Genomic DNA, 19,669 nt, shown 5'->3' with positions numbered 1-19,669 from the left:
GGATATGACGCCAGATCCAGAAGGCCACAAGGCCATGACCAACCAACATAACAACCCCCCCCCCCTCAGCTTACGGTTAGAGCCCAGCCTTTAACCTTGCTTTCTCTCCCGTACACAAAACCACGCTTGCCCCAGCTCCCTTCCCCTACCCCTCCCACACCACTGCTTTCACTTGTATACTTGCCCTTCCCCCCTTCCCTCTCTGCTCACACACAGCTGTGGTTTTTTTTTCCAGTCTGCTTTTACCGTTCTCACGGTCTTGTCGCTTGCAGATTTCTTATACTTTTTCTTCTACCCTGAAGATGGAGGTGATACGTTCCTCCGAAACGTCGGTTAACACCACTTATACACGGTGCCAAATCCCAGAAGACTGCTTTCTTCATAGTCACTGCCGTGAAAGCCTCAAATCTTACATACTAGTACAATCTTGGCACAAACTCAGAATGTCTTGGAGATGTAGATGGCTGTTTGGACATGGAAGCTGGCGATGTCTCAGAGATGACATCAGTGAGCAATGCGTTAAGACACTAACCCAGATCTACTCTTACAACTCAGAAACTGAACCTTGCCATTCTGCATATACAAAAGACTGCTGCCCACAGACAAACCTAATGGACATTTTGGATAGTGTACCATCATCGTAAACAACCAACTAATCCTTGTATGATAATGAATAATGTATTGGAGCTTCATGTTAGCCCTGGACACGAGTTCTATGATAGCTAGACAGATTCTTACCAACCTCTTTGGAACCTTAATGGAGGTCATTTATTTAATATAAGCCAGATTAATAGGCTTTGAAAGACTTAGTCAGTTGGCAGGGCTTACTTGAGCAGTCAAGTCAGTGGTGTATCAACAAGGAGACTACTGATACCACAAAAGTATGCACTTAAACTTTCAAATAGCAATCAAAATTGTACAATGAAATCTCCAGATCACTAATGTCACATCTAATATACATTTTGTGAAAGACTTCTACATTATTTTTCTCTGCAAGTTTAATAATAAAAAACTAAATTATGAAAAGTGTAATAATGTGAATAAGATCACAATGAAAAGTAAACCAGAATATACATGTACCATGCCTACCATAATAAAGGAATAACATCACTGATGATATCCTGCCTATGTTATTCACCAAATAAATACCACATAAAATTTTAAGTGTCTTAATTATCATCCATTCTCAGTGTTAAGTCCTACACTCTGGGACAGGCTACCATTGCTCTAAGCTTAGTCTCAGTCATGGAACAAAAATTTCATATGCTAAATTTCAAAACTCCCGAGAAAGAAACCTGTCGCACTACAAGACTAATGCTGTTGGAGAGATCTCATTATGCAACCACAGCTGCAACCATTGAGGTCACCACAGTGGAGGAACTTCACACCTCTCTGGCACTAATGGAAAGAAGCATAATCCCCAGTAAAGAAACTGGAGATGAAGTGCTGAGGCAACTAAAACAAAGTCTTATGTGGCACCATTTTGTATACTGACTATTTTTGCTATCTGCCAGCATCTGTTGAAAGTCAAACGTACAAGTGTAGCCATTTTCATAGTTTTCTGTTAAAATATGGTGGGAATTACTTTCTGAATGTCTTAGAAATTGAATCTACATTTAATCCACATTGACCGACAGCTAAAAACTTAAATTTATATACCTCTTGAAGATGATGAGAAGAAATTCTAACCTCAACTTGGGCTGGTACTCAGTTATCTTGAGCATGTTGTAAATGAAGCATTCATGTTCATGGCTGGAACGACGGAGATATGGGAAATGTTTCACCACAACCTGTACCAAGACATCACAAGCCCTGTGGAAACATAACAATAATGCGCTAGTCGCATCAAATGCTTTAAAAATGAAGCAGAAGATACAAGAAGAAAATTCAGTAGTACACACATGAAAATGAGGGCTCCACCTTCTTTTCATTTTCCACAGTGTTGCTTACTAGAATGCTTTCACTGAGATCGTATTACTGAGAGGGGACTATATATAACACAACAATCCAGATCCTTGAATATGCAGTTGACTGCCTTTTATGGAACCCAAAGGTTATGTACCACGTTCATAAGACATAGCCACTTGAATTCAGTTCACATTCTCCCACCTACTTCATTTAAGATCTGCATTTCAATTCAAGAAGTTTTATTGTACCTTCATTTGTTACAGTTTTACACATAACGAAGACCTGAAGCACATCATGCTTTACACAAAAATTTGAGTTCTGCCAAGATTTTAATTCCTTGAAGAAGCTACTTACATTGGCATCACTTGCAGCAAAACCCTCAAGACAGCATGGGCATGATCAAACACAAACACCTCTTTCTTTGTAGAAACTCCATTTGTCCACTCCTCTTCAAAACCAACTGAAAGGAAAATGCTGATGTCAGCTACACACTGATATACTCGTAAACTGACTTACTGTGCCTACACTATATTCTATGAGAGCGATGAAGCTGTGTAATCAGTTTCACATTTCGACTGTTTTATTCCTGGAAAAAGAGACCTTGGTACTCACAGGGTATGGGTTAAGTGGGCCCAGAGCAAGTTTGAATGTGATATGTTGCTGTGGTTTATTTAGCAACACTGTAAGCAGTGCAAACTATATAGCATCAGATGGCAAGAGCGACTGGTAAATAATAGACCAGAAAAGGATGAAGAAGGAAGCAGCTGCAGCCTAATTGAGGTACTATAGCAGCATGTGCCTGGAGGGGTTGAGCAAAACTGGGGGAGGGGGCACTGTCACGATAGTGTTCAGGATGAGATTCAAAGCACACACCTCCTATATACAAGAGAGAAGCATCAATGCCTGAGCCAAAGAAATTAAATATGAACCAGGTCGAGGGCAGTCTCTTTACTAACTGAGCTATATCAGCTCAGAGACTTACAAAAATTCTGGAATAAAATTCATCATGCAACACCTGTTATTAAATAAATTTTTAAAACTTGCAAATTACTAGAGAAGAAAGAGATTACTTTTACTACCCTCTGAAACAAATGTCAGTGAGCCATTATAAGTGATTTGAACATAGCCTCATGCCGGTTACACAGTACTAAGAGATTTGAGGTAAAGTTGTTCCTGCGCTTAACTAATTAAGCACTATGCTATGAAGGCATATGGGGGATGGATGTATAGATCCACATTTTCTTGACCTTGGCACTAGCTGGAGGTGAGTGTTCAACTTCATATCCCTGCAACTATACTCCCAGAGAAACTGCTCATGGTAACCATTGGATAAGAGGCTCGGTGGGCCCAAGAGTCAGTCTGGATGATATGGAGAAGAGAAAATTCTGACCCTACATGGACTCGCACTCTGACCCCTCAGTCGTCCAGCCTGTAGCCAGTCACTATACTGACTGTGCTACCTTGGCATCTACTTAACATAATCCAAATGAGATCACAATAACCAATACTGGGGATATATACATACATAAAGTTTTCAAGAAGTTCTTTTAAATAAGTGCATTTCATGAAAATGATGAAACGATGACACAGAGACTACTGCTGACAGTTCCAGCATGATTGCAATTTGACTGTACAAAAAGAAAAGCACACCTGATTTGAAAATTGGCATTAACTTCTCAAGGGCACTCTTTGTATAATAATTATGGGCTGACAGCAGGTTCAGTAGGAACTCCTGAAATTTCTTCACAATCTCGCTGTTTCGGTGCACCCAGTCCAACATCTGAAACAAACCACAATAATAAGAACGATATACAGTAAAACTTGGTTATAGCAACATCGGTTTCTGCGACACCTTGTCTATTGCGTCAAATATTCAATGGTACGAACTAATTCCTCATAAAGCAACTGTTTTTATACCTTGCTTAGTACGACATGCACAAATGCATCAACCTCGTATGTAACGTCATTTTCATTCCTGAATTTCTCTGATATGGACATTGAACGTAATTTAGAAAGTGTATATTGGGCAAGTAACAGGAAACAGATGAAGATAACTGATTACTGTACTCGTATCTAGGTACAGTAAGGCACAACAATTGATGTAATCTACTGTAATTTGGTGAGTAGGCCTACCTTTAATATACAGTATTAGTGCGGTGTGTATTGTCAGTGAAAAGCGCTGTAATATGTCTTTGATATTACAAATGCAACATTTTACTCGGTTTTTGGTAGATTTTTACGTGACTAACATAAGGCTACTGTGGAAGTGCCCATTTCGGTTACAACGACATTCGTTTATAACGACACTATTTTTAGGTCCCTTTGATGACCTTATAACCAAGTTCTACTGTACTTGTACTTCCTGTATCTGATTGGGTGCATCCACATTTCTGTTGCTAGCTTTTCAGCCATATTAAATCTGGTTCCTATAATAGGTCCATCAGTTATTATCTCCAAACAGAACAGTAAAAATGGATTCCGCATGGTTTTGTCTCTGTAATTTTACATCCTACACAAAAAGGTTTTAACAAAAGTTACTTATGTTTTAAAGACTGAAGACAGCGCCATAATTGTGTCTCCTCCCCCAAAAGGAATATGCATGGCTGAAATAAGCTGTGATGCTATGTACATCTGTACATTTTATGCAAACAACTACATACTACAAATTATGAAACTGGTAACAACACAGATCTCTGAAGTTACGTGTCACAATTTTAGACACTGGGAAGCTACTTCAACACAAACTCTGCAAAGAGGTACATCAGTGACTTCCAATATTCTTTAATTACGTCTCACTGCCTTCTCCATGAAGATGGGGCTATTTAAATAACAGAACTTTAACATCTTTCAGGAACTTCTTGTAGAAGCTGTGAAATCTCCAGTGTAAGAATAAGTGCAAGAAGTCATAAAAGGGTGGAACTAAAAGCCTAATTTACTAACAGAGAAATGCACACATGATTACGACCATTAACTTTTAATCTTCTGATTTAGAGAAGTGTTGTAGAGACCTGAGTTTCTGACAGGCTATTACATCAGGCATACTATCAATATGTTTGTTACTAACATATTGCTGTCAACCTGTCAGAATGTGTTGACAAGCAGGGTACTAAATCATTACTTTCTTGGAAAGCGAGTAAATAAATCAAGTAAGCAAAGTATGCAATTACTTATTTTGAAAAAATTAAAGTAGGCTTATGAGATCACCTGTGTGCACATATTGAACCAACCTTTATGAAACTTGGTATGTATATCAAGGCACCTGAGATTGTCTTGACAGCATAATCATAAATCCTTCCTATCAGTAATACCAATATTATAGCCCTACAAATTTCTGAACCAAAATCTTAACCTATACACAGCTTCATGAAACTTGGCATGTATATCATGCCACATGAAGCCATCTCAATGATGTACATCACGAATCCCTCCCATCAGCAATACCAACACTGCGGCCTGTTTCTGTAGATACCCGATTACTGAGCCGTTGTTTAGCAGTGAATGTTTCCTAGCTATGATTGTGACTATTGTGCCAGGGTAACATTGTCATTGCAGTGCATGAGTCAATGGGCATTGGAGCGGCTGTGGTCTGTACTGATTGGCTGGCACTTGATTCAATGTGGGTGGCTCCCACACCTGCACCAATCATCAGACTTGGTATGTATATCATGCCACCTAAGGCCATTTCAACAGCGTACATCATAAATCATTCCCAACAGTAATACAAACACTGCAGCCTCCAAAATTGTTGTTTTACTGACTTCATTACACATACATACCAAGTTCCTTTCTGCTTATCACATCAAACTCTCACATTTCAGTGAAAGAAAAGCAGGTGATTAGTTCTTACCTGCACTTTTTTTTTTTTTAATTTCAAAAGCTGATGGTGGTGTAATACATGCACTACAATATCCCCTTTGTTAAGCATTAAGACAGGCAGTATGTAATTGTGACAGCAATTGGTTGGTTCCTTGAAATTCTGATCACTGGACTTCATGCAGTCATTGCTGCCTCTGACTTAAACAATATCTTAGCTACCCATCTATGCAGCCCCGAAAAAGCAGAATTTTCTCTGTTTTAGAGAACAATTTACAAGGAAACCAAATGGCAAAATTTTAAATTCCTGGGCCTTCCATAATAAATACCTAGAGAACTCCGTTTAAGGCCAGTGGTGTTTGCAAACCTCCTTAGAAGGATGGGAGAAAACACATGTGGACAAGTGTATGCACAAACATAAGCATGTGTGCGCATAAACTTACTTCCATTACGATTCCTGGAAGCAAAATTTTGAGGAGATACTTCGGAAATGGGCCAAACAACCTAACGGACAGACCATGCAGCAATCACAGACTGGGGGTCTATGAAGAGTACACTAACTCAATAAAATGAAAACAAATCATTCCAGACTGTAACTTTTATAAAATGGATAAAGTAAAAGTGAAATCTCTGGAAATGTCAAGTGATCTTGTTTTTAACTGGCTGACTTATGGAAGTATATAAAGCCTAGAGGGGGGCATGCGGTAGCATAGTTGGTTGAGGCACTACACTACAAGCCGGAAGGTTGCAGGTTCCAGTCCTGAGGTCACTGGATTTTTTAAATTCACCTAATCCTTCCAGCCGCACTGTGGCCCTGGGGTTGACACGGCCTCTAACAAAAATGAGTACCAGGAATATTCTTGGGTGTAAAGGGCGGCCAGCGCGTAAAGCTGACAACCTTGCCACCATCTAATGTGGCATGGGAGAACCTCAACATCTCACAAACCTATGGGCCTATATGGCCCGTTACAGGAATAACTTTATTTTTTTTTACTTATAAAGTCTAGAGACTGCAAAGTGTAGAATGCTAATGAATGAAGAAAACTATGCACCTCCCAAATGTGAGACAACAGCGCTATGCACATAACTAACATAAACATTCAGAAGTGAACCAGTGTTTAGTTTTTAGCACTCACCAACAGAGCTTCAACAAAATGCTTCAGCTCCTTGTCCATAAGAGAAATACATTCCTGGACTTCTGTCAATAATTGCATCAAATTACTGTCCTACAAAAAAAAAAAAAAAGAAGAAACGAATGGATCAGCTTCTTGTTAACAAGACAAATACACTCCTGACACTCTGTTCCTAATTGCAACAAGTCACTGTTCTACAATGTAACATAGAATGACTCATCTTCCTTGTTCAGAAGGGAAATACATCCCTGGAACACTGCCACTTACTGCAAAACATCACTGCCCTGGAATAAAGCATAAAAATTGGCTAAACTTCTTGTTCATAAAAGAAATACTTGCCTGTACCTCCAAAGGCAATCACATCAACTCGCTGTCCTAAAATGTGGGGGGGGGGGGGGANGGGGGGGAGAAGCTGGACAATGCCCCAAGTGAAACTGCTTATTTTGTTCTAATAATTTTTAATTCATTATGCAGATATTTACAGCAGTCTGCTTAAATCTTTACAATCAAGCAACTGAAATGAGAATAAAGGTTGCCTCCACATGTAGAAGAAATTATTGAAAAAGTACTACGTAACATTTACACTTGCAAGATTCTAGGTTCTCACAGCAAGAGTACTATCTTCTGGGATATAACACCATGTAGTCTCTTGAAAGTCAACCGATGTTTCGGAGGAACATATACCTCCATCTTCAGGGTCGAATAAGCTGAGAAATATATCAGCATCAAAGTAGGTGACAAGCTTTCATGCTGATATTTTGCTCGGCCTATCTGACCCTGAGGATGAGGGCAATATGTTCCTCCAAAATGTTGGCTGACTTTCAATGAACAACATGACATTATCTCACAGAAGCCTGTCCTCCTAACAACATTCACACTTACTTCATTACACNCTATGTGTGTATCGCTGCTTGCATGTTAATTATTGTGTTATTGTTTCCCTACTTTAGGAACACTGATGTGAGTAACTACCAAATTTCAGACAAGCAACTCACATTTTAATTTCAACCAAAAATAGTGTAACCTACTGATGAAACTAACTCAGAACAAAAAATGTCGACTGCAGAACTACATAATTATTAAAACATAGATTTTCAAATGTAAACATAGGCCAATGTATAGAAACAACAGCTGAGTGGAGAAAGTAATATAATATTTGTCTGATGATGGCCATTTGGGCAGAAACATGTAACAAAAATTAAAGATATATTGATTATTGATTGGATTAATGATGTACTGTTATGTGTCAGCAGAACTGCCATATCTAATATTCTTTTCTTAGCCTTGTATATACTTAAATTAATGTTTACCTATGTGAGACAAAACTGTATTCCATGTAGACTCATGTAATTAGTCAAATTAGTTTAATGAGTGTGTGGGAACTGCCCACAGTCAAGCAAGTGTGACAACGCAAACGTCATTGCTTAGCAACAACGAGTAAACAACGGTTGCTAGGCAAAAACAAGTAAACAGCGGTTGCTAGGGAACTTATAAACACGGTAACGTAATAGGTGCTGCTATTGCTGGTTACCGTGTTTATAAGTTCCCTAGCAACCACTGTTTACTTGTTTTTGCCTAGCAACCGTTGTTTACTCGTTGTTGCTAAGCAATGACGTTTGCGTTGTCACACTTGCTTGACTGTGGGCAGTTCCCACACACTCATTAAACTAATTTGACTAATTACATGAGTCTACATGGAATACAGTTTTGTCTCACATAGGTAAACATTAATTTAAGTATATACAAGGCTAAGAAAAGAATATTAGATATGGCAGTTCTGCTGACACATAACAGTACATCATTAATCCAATCAATAATCAATATATCTTTAATTTTTGTTACATGTTTCTGCCCAAATGGCCATCATCAGACAAATATTATATTACTTTCTCCACTCAGCTGTTGTTTCTATACATTGGCCTATGTTTACATTTGAAAATCTATGTTTTAATAATTATGTAGTTCTGCAGTCAACATTTTTTGTTCTGAGTTAGTTTCATCAGTAGGTTACACTATTTTTGGTTGAAATTAAAATGTGAGTTGCTTGTCTGAAATTTGGTAGTTACTCACATCAGTGTTCCTAAAGTAGGGAAACAATAACACAATAATTAACATGCAAGCAGCGATACACACATAGTACGTCATAATACGAGTACCCATCAACAATCTACATCTTCACATGCCACATTCATAAAGTCTTCCATGACACAATCCAAACAGCCAAAACAACAGCTTCAGTAACTAAACACATCAAAGATATAATGCACATACTGTAATACAGTGATTCTCAACAGCAAGGCCACGGCACGGTACCAGGCCCTCATCTTACAGAAAAAAGAATTTACCGGACCGCAGTCTGAAAAAGGTTGAGAACCACTGTTATAATACATAAGCACAATCCATAATAGCAATATTCTATGACATAATTAGGAACAAAATTTTTGACAAGAAACACGTTTCAATTTTAACTCAAAATATTTTAACCTACACACATAACTATCTCAAAATAAAAACCTCCACCACAAAACTATTTAACTCATGTCCATGAGTAAGTAAGTTGATGGGTAATCCAGTCTAGAGTAACAGATGAAGGGATAGATAAATGAACCCCATACATCCTAGAAATTAGGGTGTAAAGCAGTGTTTCTCAACTGCCTGGTCGTGACCTGGTACCGGGCCCTGGCATCAATTATACGAAGCCCTTGTCAAAAAACAAATTACCAAGTCACGGTCTTACAAAGGTTGAGAATCACTGGTGTAAGGCAAACAAGAGTACAAAGCTTATCAGCCAGTTCTTTTCTTTCTTTTCTTATTAGTAGTGACGAGGGAAGTCACATACATAACACATATGACTTTTTGATTTACGCCAGTCAGATTTTGTTACTTATTACAGGTAATTAGGAACTACCATCCAAATCAACATCATAACTTTAAGCAGTTGTGAAGGACATTCTGAGGAATGAGATAACATAGGGCATGGGAGGTGGAACAGAAGGGAATACGAAGCATGTTTCTTAAATTTTCCTCACGACATGGTGTATAATCTAACACATCAACAACAAAGTGACAAACTTTACAGCGGCGAGTCTGAAACACTTCCACATTCCCTATACTAAGTTGTGAAATAATCTGGTCCTATACGTCTAAGTAGCAATCCAGCCCTTCGAAGGATAAAATTAACGGGCAGGGCTGTTAACGTGCTAATATATTCACTTGAACTACCGACAAGTTTATATTAACCGGCTGCTGTGAGCACGCCACTCGAAATTCATACGTGGCAATGCATATTTGCATATACTTACCTGGATATCTCCATCTCTAATTGTATAAATCAATTCTTCATAAGCTTTTATGTTCCTTCTGTTGATGAAATCCAGCAAAACAGTTTTAAGGCTCTCGGGCAGCCTGAAGCGAACACGTTGTTCTGTGTTCCGTTTTCGAAATCCTGGGCTCTTCAAAATTGAGGAAAGGCCAGATACAGACGTAGTGATCACCGACATTGGTGCACACAGATCTCAGAATTTGTGCAGTGTAAAAAAATAACACCACAAAACAAAACTTATGTCCCTAATCCTGGCAATAATTGACATTGACTAATGTACAACAAAGCTATCACCGCCATTTTTCGGTATTGACCCACTTACGTGTCGCCAGTTGCACAGAATTACCACACGGCGCACATGGCCGTCGTTACAGATGTGTATGTGCTGCTATGTGCGAACTGTGCCTGAAGTCCGATTTCTATTATTGTTCTTTTTATTATCGACTAGAGAATAATATTGTTCATGTACGCTAGGATTTAGCAGGGGTAGTAATTTGTTGTCCGTTCAAATGTTATTTAGTCGTATTTCGGCATGGTTGAGGTATTAGAAGAAAGTGAATTGTTAAGACGAAATGTAATTTGTATTAAGAAACAATTTTTAAGCACCACTTGTGTCAAGAAAATACATTGGCAGGTGATTGACGCTGGTTCTTATATGTTATGGGTCTCTTTGTCTTATTCTGGAACTTCCATGAGACTGAATAAGTATGTCGACTAGTGAATGCTCGCAGAAGTTGAAGAAAAGTAAAGGGCAAAAATCCAAATCACGCAAGGGCCCCTGGCTCCTCCTACCTCACGCCAAATTGAAACCGCGTACAATAGGTTTTGCCGTTTGCGTGTCAAAATTTGTATCGACTACAATGATAGGTACTTTAATGTGAAAATTGTGCTTGTAATATGTAGGTCTAGTGGGACATCACAGACAAATTTGGGTCGCGCATTTCACAGTTTCAAATTTTTTTGGGATAATTTAGAATTTATGCCGATCTTACCTCAAGATCGTCAATCACTTAATTAATTAATTAGAAAATTCTACACAACAGTATTCTGAAAGAGACAAAATAGACACTGCCATTGTCAATATTTATTTTTATTTTCTAATAAAAACAGATGTTGACACAGTAGTGTCATCTCTTTCAGAATTATTGTGTAGACTGTGCCATTTTACTCGTATATCTTTCGTATGTAACACAACAGGATGTATACCATAAAGATTAATTGGAAGTTATCAAAAAATGTTCTGCACCAATGTAAATAAAATTTTAAAGAATCTTTATACAAATTACAGGTACTGTCACAGTGCCCGGAAATTTCATGTTATTAATTATCATCATCATTATTTCTTATCATTCAACAATCCATACATACAGGTATTACAACCATTTGGATAAGGAAATTGTCAGTTTTATGTCTAATTCTCCTGCATAACTTTACAGTATACACTGTACCACCCTAATATAGTGGGTTTGTCATCTGAATAATAATATCTAGATCTAGTTACCATTAATTTCATTGTCTTTACACAAATACAACAAATTAATCAGCTGTATATTACATTTACACACTTGAAAAATCAAAAGACAAATTAATCTACAAGTTCCGAGGAAGTTGGTCTGGATTTAACTTGGGGAGGGGGGAGCAAATTTCTTATCATCTATTGCAGCATTTAGGCATCATCAGTCCTTATAGAATGTAATTAAGATCATCTCAGCCTGCTTCGAATCACTGAGCCATCAAAGTGGGAAAGGCTGACACTCTTGTCTAGCAGGACCGCCAAGACTCAAGATTGCCAACAAAATTAGTAAGCCTGCAGGCCAATGAATCACAAATAGAACCCATCCAAATCACAGCAGATGCATTTGGAAATACAGTAAACTTCTAAGCCTGGGTCACCTGTTCAGGCTGGCTGACAGATTTTGGATTAGAATGTTCAAGCCTAGCACCAGTTAGCCACTTTCAGTTAGCTGAGCACTCAGAATTTTGATTTGGTTCCTTTTATTTACAATTTTGTTGATAGTTTTTTAATGTTGAACTGTTACATGTTGAGATTTATGTTGGAATCTTCTGCTTACCCTGCATATGCAAGTACTTGTCACATAGGTTCCATACATGAACACGTGTTCCAATGTGTAATTCACATGTGGCATTTTGATACAAGCAATAACATAACTGAGTGAATGATTGTTTGCTGTGCAAGCCAAGTAAAGTAAAGTTGTCCCTGAGTTTAATTAGTTAAGCATTATGCCATGAAGACAATGGGGGAGAGGAGGTATAGTTCCACCTTTCTTGACCTCAGCAGTATATGAAGGTGAATGTCAACTTCACTCCATGGCCGCCTAAACACTATGGAGAAAGCTCCTGGTACCCATTGGATAGGAGGCTGGGTGGGCCACAGAGTCAGTCTGGATGCTGTGGAGAAGAGAAAAATCTTTCACTGCTGGGAATGGAATCTGGGCTATCCAGCCCATATCTTATTGCTGTACCGACTGAACTATCCCAGCTCCAGTAGCAGTAGCAACATGAACATGGGGGTTATGCGTGTGTCAGCAGAAAATGTGTAAGCTTGCTTCATTACATTCATGGGTTAAAAATTGAAGAAAAATTGTAATATGTGTATGCCTGTGGGTTTTTGATTCTGCTACAAGTCTGATTCTCCATGTACCAGCTTGATGGAAGGAATGTCTGCATTTTTGCCTAAACAGTTGGTGATTTATGGCAAGCTTTTAGATGATTACACTGTATATAGGTCACTATATCTTTGAAATATGCTTCTGTATATTCAGTGCTCTTGCTCTGAGTATTTGTCACACTTTTCACATTGTTTGCTGTAATTCTGGTTAAGTTAGTATGTGCATAGTGTATGATGCCTGCCTTCCTCTCTTATTATACTGAATGTTAGATCCAAACATTGTCATTTTCCAGAGTTGTAGGTATTACATGTAAATTTATTTTGTGTGTCATGTGTGCAGAGCAACTTGCTGCATGAACTGTACAGCAGTAGCAGTAACAGAAGCATGTTGGTGCAGAAGTTGCTGCTGGAGAATACAGTGAATCATCCACTAGTGAAGAAATTCCCACCGAAGTTATCATACCAACTTGCATTCCTCAAAGACATCATTACTAAAGTATTTTTGTAATTTCTTCTTAGTCACTATTGTACAGTATTATTTTTCAGGCTCTTGATATTGTCAGTTTAAAGATAATAACATATTTGGATTCATGCAGATTTTATTCATAAGTAGTTTATAACCATATGTTAATTGGAGTGCAAGTCTACTTTTCAGATTCACTTATACTGGCAGCATTTTACTTGCTATAATATGTAATAGAACTGCCCATCGTAGTTTTAGAAGCTAAGAATAAACACTTTAATTCTCTAAAACATGCTTTCTAGTATCTCATGCTTAGTTTTGGCCGTTAAGGCTGGGTCATACCTTGTACTGGTATATGTGTGATTTCTGACAAAATTGCCAGAGTGTGTTCTGGCATGTACCAGCTGAAAATGAGCACTGTCTTTAATTATGTATGTTATAATAAGTTGTAGCATTGTTGATTTATATTCAATTAAATATTTATATCCTTTAAAATCTAAATTAATTAATTCCTTTAATTGTTGGGATAGCAGAGATCTAACAGATATTTTGATTGTTCTCCTCTGTAAATATGTTCTTGAAAATTATGAAGAAATTCTGTAATTCTCCTTGCATCTATTAAAAAATGTCTGTTTTGAAATGAAGTAATATATTCTAGTCTGTAACATAGCATGTAGCATAACAAAGATTTGGAATCGACATATGTGCATTTAACAGTGATATTGTATTCATTACATTATGTGTTGTATAACTAAAAATGGACACATATCTTGTTTATTTGTCTTTTGTAACTGCAGCTAGAACGTCATGGACAAGAAGTTTTAGAAGCATTATATATTGTGTACTGCTCTCTTCTGAGTGGTCCCACCATTGACTCCAGCTGCCATTACAGGCATTTTGTGATTGACCACAGTGTCACCATTACCATCAGAGAGAGCAGCAAGCTCATATCACAGGGAACTACAGGCCTTTGCAGTTGGCAGGTACTGTGAACCATCTTGCAGCAATAAGTTAAACAGTTAATTTCTTAACCATAGTCTTTATCCTGAATCCAGCAAAATGCTGGGTCATAGGTCAACTGTGACAATATACCAGCTGCTCAGTTCTATTGCATATCTCAGATGGTGGAACATTATCAAATTCTCCACAAATAAGAATATCTAACTAATTCTAAATTGTAATCAACTGTAAACAATTGTAACTATTGTAATTTTAATCTTACTCATATATTAAATTGTTAATATTCAGAATTAACTTGACTTGTCCCATATCATGTACAATGATCTACAGTGACGAAATAAATCAATCAAAACTGGTAGGAGAAAACTGAAAGGAAGTGTGCATCAGTGCAAGTATATTAACTACAACTCCCACGTGGACTGGAACTGGGCCACTTGATTGAGAAACTGAACTAATGGCCTTCACAGTGAGAGGATGGACTGTGCTAGGATTTGACATGGTCTTCCATAGGGAGAAACCGGGCTGCACTTGAACTGAACACATGCCTCCAAAGAGAGGCTGGAATGCTGGGGAATTGACTACAGGTCTTTAAAAGTGCTTTTCTGGGTTGAACTCTGATCTCTGTAGAGGGAAGCCATTTTCTGATTATCTGAGGTATGGCATGGGCAGTGCCTTAAACTCTAATACTAATACAAAGAGTTAAGATTAAGAATTGGCTGTGTAGTGTTGATGTCTATGCTACAAATTGTCCAGCTTTTGGTTTTCTATAATGTTACAGGCTGCATTGACTCTGGCAGACTGGTGCCTGTGTAATTGCGAGTTGCTTCGGAATAGACGTATACTGGAGTTAGGATCTGGAACTGGTCTCACAGGATTGTGTGTCAGTCTGCACTGCAAACCGTCCAGCTACTGGTTCTCCGACTGCCACCCTGCAGTACTGAGCATGCTGCAGTCCAACATCATGCTGAATGTGACGGGCCAGAATAAACACGTTCTTGGGGACAGTCATGAGGATAATTCAGTTGTGACACACACATGTAGTGGTGATGAAAATGTATCATTAGCATGTGATGGCCATGAATGGACTGAACTGTGTGACAGAAGTCAAATATTGCTGTGGAAAATGTGTAATAATGCTGAAATTGGGGTGTTAAATCTTCCATGGGAAATTATTCCTACAAGTGATTTTGTGACATGGCTGTCACCAGAGGTTATCCTAGCTGCAGGTTTGTTCACTATGGATTGTGGCCTTGTGCTTGATGAAAGAATACAGTCAAATGTTGATTTTACGTTGTTTTTTTTTTTTTGCAAATTTATGCACTTTGTGCATGGTCCCAGCCAAATTCCGATAACAATAATGTTAAACAGATTTTGTTTCCTCAGTTTGATATTTGCCCTGAGTTTGCACTTCATTTTTCTAGTCCTGACTATGAAAATATATATGATTTACATTTTGTAGTTCAGTTCTCCCCCCTTGTGACTTGTGTGACTCTATGACCTGGAGAGCTATGCCAGTGGTAGTTTAACTACCAATAGCATCACCCATGATTGATTGATTGATTGATTTCATCACTGTAGATCATTGTACATGATATAGGACAAGTCAAGTTAATTCAAGTTAATGCTGGAAAGGTCAAAGAGTAGAGTCCAGACTAAGAGAGATACCCTGGTCCTCCAGGTTGGGGGGTTGGACATGAGGCTAACAACCTCATCCTGTAAAAAGGATTTTATTCAGAAACCTAACAACCAGCCTCAGGTCATGTGTGGGTCCATTCCTTTGGCAGCAAGCATTGGTTGTGGGGACTGGTTGTAGAGGAGGCCAAGGCTCACTAGGGCTCTAGTGCTGAGTGGTAGGTAGGTAGGTAGTTCGATTCTCAAAATTTATTTGAGGGAATGGATCTTCCCTGTCAGCAGCTGCAAATGTCTAAATATACATACTATCAACTGGGTGATGCACAGCTGCAAGTGGTTTGCATGCACCATGTGATTTCACTAAGGCCTACTGTGGATGAGGGTATTCTTCCCTTGCTGTAGTTCAAACAGCTCATATGTCAGGCCAGCTCTGATCTTGCTGTAACTCAAGGACAGCAGTGTGTCCAAAGAATGACCACTGCAACACAGCAAGTATGTTTTCATAAGCGAAACATTCAACAGATTTCTGATACCAAGAACAGTATTGCTGTAATGTGCAGTGAAGTTGAAAATTAATTATACAACTTGACTGTTCAAGAAAAAAGGAAACAGAAGACTCTTATTGAATACTTGAAGAAACAGTATAACTGGTACTGTGACGTGATGGCTGAAAGCCAGAATAGTGGAGCCAGAGCCAGACGTCTGTTGCTAATAAACGGCTCAGAAATCATGTTCCTGTTAAAACATATAGCAGCGAATGAGTCATTACCAGGTAGCAAGTTCCTAAACACAAGTGTCCCATGACAACCAACAGGACAACAGAGGATAATTAACTGTTCAGTGTGGTGTCTTCTGTGTGGGCCATGTGGAAGAGTAGAGAGAGGTAGTCAATCAGCAATGACAGTACCCAGTGCCTGAGGGTATAACTGGGTCACCCTGTTTCAGGGGGAGTCTTGAATCTGAGAGTAAAATGTGGTCATGAGTCCTGCGGGACTTGGACCTGAGAAAGAAATGTTCTGGCAAGGCCGGCAGCAATTGTAAATGATAGACCCATCATCTTGTCAGACAGGATGTTATATAAGGACTATGACTGCAAGTGTTAAATTGAAAAGAAAAAAAAATCTGTCTGTCGCTCTCAAGGGTCTTGGCGCCAAGACAAACTGAATGGCAGTAAATTGCCAGTCTTAAACTAAGTCTGACTCTGACTGACTGAGTAGAGAGATCAGAGAGCACTCTGAGATTAGTGAGAGATTCGCATGACAGACGTCATTCAAAAGGAGTTCAACATGTGAGCTGTTATAATCAACCATAACTGTAAAGAAGTGCCAATAAACCCAATCATAAAATCTAGACCCCACAATTATTCGTCATGCTAACATCTTATACGTGACACTATGTACCATATTCATCAGTCTATCCAGGCAAGTGCTGGGATAGTACCTTGAAAGAGACAACAGCCATTTTCTTCCTCATTTCCATTCATTGGTTATAATCACTATCATATCTTATTGATGCCACATAAAAACAGCAAATGTCAAAGCATCATAAAATAAACCAAGAACCATATTGCATCTAAATGTACATAGTCAAGTGTTCAAACTTACTTCTTTAAAAGATCTTCGAAAGTTACAGTATAATGAAAACCAAATTTTGTTGCATTATATCATTCCAATTTCCTTGAGTTTACATTTGTGTTAGACAGTCCCTTAAAAAGTGTAAAATCAAGGTTTGACTGTGTACTGAATATCTGAGTTTGTATTTTGCAGCATGTGTTGTATAGATATTTATGTGATGGATTTCAGATCTGGTATATGACTTGAGTCTGTTCCCTGTGCTGAGTCAAGCATTCAGCCATTTGCTGCATAAGAGGTCCTGTGTTTTATTCTTGGCCTGTACAGTTCGTAATGAGGAAACACTGGACGCATTCATCCAACTTTTGAGTAAGTACTGTTCCACTCTTCTGTCACCGTGTAAGATGATAGCCACTGGTTTCTCCTTGCAGAAGTCAGTGTAGGTTCAGTCTCACAGTACTTTGGCTTTCCCTTGCTAATTTATTATTCCACTGTGTTCTAGACCCATGTATCACCATCCCTGAAGTGTGTGACAGGTCTGACCCACCACTGAGCAGGACTCACAGTGAAAGAATTAATGTGACTATTCCCACTCACACAATTCATCTTTCAGAAATACAGTATATCAGAATTTAACAAAAGTGCAGACAAGAACTAGGTTTAAACAAAATTAAGAGAATACAGTCAGGGAATGGTTATTAGTCTGTAATTCATTAGGCCTTTTTTTTTTTTACTTTAAAATAGATTAAAAGATTGATGTAAACAAAATCACTGAATCTGGGAAGAAATGAAGAGGAAATTAATTCAGGGAATGTTTGCTACAATTTACTTAAGAATTTTTTTGTCTTCCAGCCTCCAAACTGAAAATGTAAAAGTTAAAATATACAAAAAAATTGTAATTTAACCCATTGTTCTTCATGGGTATGAAAATGGGTCTTGCATGTTAAGGGCACAGCATAGACTGAGGGCATTTGAGAGCAAGATGCTGAAGATAATATTTTGATCAAGGAGGGAGAAAGTGATAGAAAAAGGTGTAGATGGTATATAATCTTAGCAGTGGAAAGTGTACCTAAATAAACTAAGAATAACAAAAAAAAAAAAGAATGTGGTTTCTTTTTGAGATCAGAAGAAAATATATCTGTTCCTTTGTGCTGAAGTGTAACATTTTCCTCATGCAGTGCTTGGTACAATAAAGCTTGTACTTTCTCATCTGTTGCAGGAACAATGAATTTAGAAGCAACTGAAGAGAACTTGTCACCACCCTCAGTTTTATATTATTCAACAGATGTGCCAGGGAAGTTATATAGGGTGTCTGCCATAAGATAACGAAAAGACAGCTACAGGTGTAATGTCATTACAAAGGGTCATTTCTCTGAATGCAAGTTTCACAGAATAGTTCCACTCGTTACATTCCTGAAAGTGTTACTTATCATATTATTATGCCAAGCCAATCTTATGTGACAAACTTTGTCAGTATTCAAGTGGCTGGAATCTGAATGTAATTTACATTTTTTGTGTTGCTCATTTTGCATAGGTCCATATAAATTTATATTAAAATATCTGATATGCACTGAGAATATTTTATATTTAATAAAATACTACTTATTGTACAAGACCTAGTTCTGGGCATCCAAATAGTACTTACCATCTCCTGCCTGAAGATGCAGACAAAGCGAGTCTGTGAAATGTTGTATATGTTTATCATTCAGCGGACAGTGTCTAAGAATATGAAACATATAACTGATCAGATTAAATGATTTATGTATCTATTCCCAGTGGAGCCGGGATAACACAGTTGGTATAGTGACTGGCTATGGGCTGGACAACCGAGAGGTTGGAATTTGAGTCCCAGTAAGGTCATGAATTTTCACTTCTCCAAGTTGTCCAGACTGGCTCTGGTGCCTACCCAACCTCCTATACAATGAGTACTGGGGGCTCTTTCCTGGGGGTAAAGAGGCCAGGGTGTGAAGCTGAGCACTCGTCTCCAGCTACTGCCGAGGTCAAAAAATGTGGATCTATATGTCCACTTCTTCATACACCTTCATGGTGTAGTGCTTAGTTAAGCACAGGGACAACTTTACCATTTATCTATTCCTAGGGTCCTTCTCAAGAAGCTGGTAGTCACTTAGCTGGTCAGGATATTCCCTGGGACATGATGGTTCATTTCTGTGCTCATAGGGGACCTTTGTGACATTTCATAATATTGTAACGTGATTTACTACTGAAGACGCCGTTCAG

At 38.3% G+C, this 19,669-nt stretch overlaps 2 protein-coding genes across 4 annotated transcripts in view; one reads left to right on the top strand and one right to left on the bottom strand.

Moving 5' to 3' along the window:
• The window catches only part of LOC111862854 (RNA polymerase I-specific transcription initiation factor RRN3), a 16,218-nt gene extending 5,723 nt beyond the window's left edge, over positions 1–10,495 (bottom strand). The window contains exons 1-5 of the mRNA XM_033750862.1: positions 10,157–10,495; positions 6,858–6,947; positions 3,559–3,688; positions 2,263–2,368; positions 1,660–1,812 (exon numbers count right to left, since the gene is read on the bottom strand). Coding sequence (XP_033606753.1) covers positions 1,660–1,812; positions 2,263–2,368; positions 3,559–3,688; positions 6,858–6,947; positions 10,157–10,354 — 677 coding nt within the window. The 5' untranslated portion in view covers positions 10,355–10,495. The remainder of the gene's footprint in view (positions 1–1,659; positions 1,813–2,262; positions 2,369–3,558; positions 3,689–6,857; positions 6,948–10,156) is intronic.
• A 44-nt stretch (positions 10,496–10,539) lies between these two features.
• Positions 10,540–19,041, top strand: LOC111862694 (protein-lysine N-methyltransferase EEF2KMT). Of its 3 annotated transcripts, XM_023848312.2 has the most exons (7): positions 10,724–10,810; positions 12,476–12,733; positions 13,146–13,301; positions 14,066–14,251; positions 15,007–15,454; positions 17,663–17,800; positions 18,651–19,041. In XM_023848312.2, the coding sequence occupies exons 3-7, from the start codon at positions 13,191–13,193 to the stop codon at positions 18,755–18,757; spliced, it is 990 nt and encodes a 329-aa protein (XP_023704080.1). In that variant the 5' UTR covers positions 10,724–10,810; positions 12,476–12,733; positions 13,146–13,190; the 3' UTR covers positions 18,758–19,041. The 3 variants fall into 3 exon arrangements, with proteins under 3 accessions (XP_023704070.1, XP_023704080.1, XP_023704060.1); XM_023848302.2 differs by lacking the exon at positions 12,476–12,733 and having other exon boundaries at positions 10,540–10,810; XM_023848292.2 differs by lacking the exons at positions 10,724–10,810; positions 12,476–12,733 and adding an exon at positions 11,249–11,546.
• Positions 19,042–19,669: the final 628 nt, after the last annotated feature.

Source organism: Cryptotermes secundus, unplaced genomic scaffold, assembly GCF_002891405.2.
Source record: "Cryptotermes secundus unplaced genomic scaffold, Csec_1.0 scaffold1105, whole genome shotgun sequence".
Lineage (NCBI taxonomy): Eukaryota > Metazoa > Arthropoda > Insecta > Blattodea > Kalotermitidae > Cryptotermes > Cryptotermes secundus.
This window is presented reverse-complemented; position numbering and strand designations above follow the sequence as displayed.

Bases quoted from the DNA above. Each gene is read 5' to 3' on its own strand.
- LOC111862694 (XM_023848292.2), top strand. From the start codon at position 11,412: ATGTTCTGCACCAATGTAAATAAAATTTTAAAGAATCTTTATACAAAT. The intron at 11,547-13,145 runs GTATTACAACCA...TCATGTGTGCAG, and splicing joins TCAACAATCCATACATACAG to AGCAACTTGCTGCATGAACT. The intron at 17,801-18,650 runs GTAAGTACTGTT...CATCTGTTGCAG, and splicing joins CGCATTCATCCAACTTTTGA to GAACAATGAATTTAGAAGCA.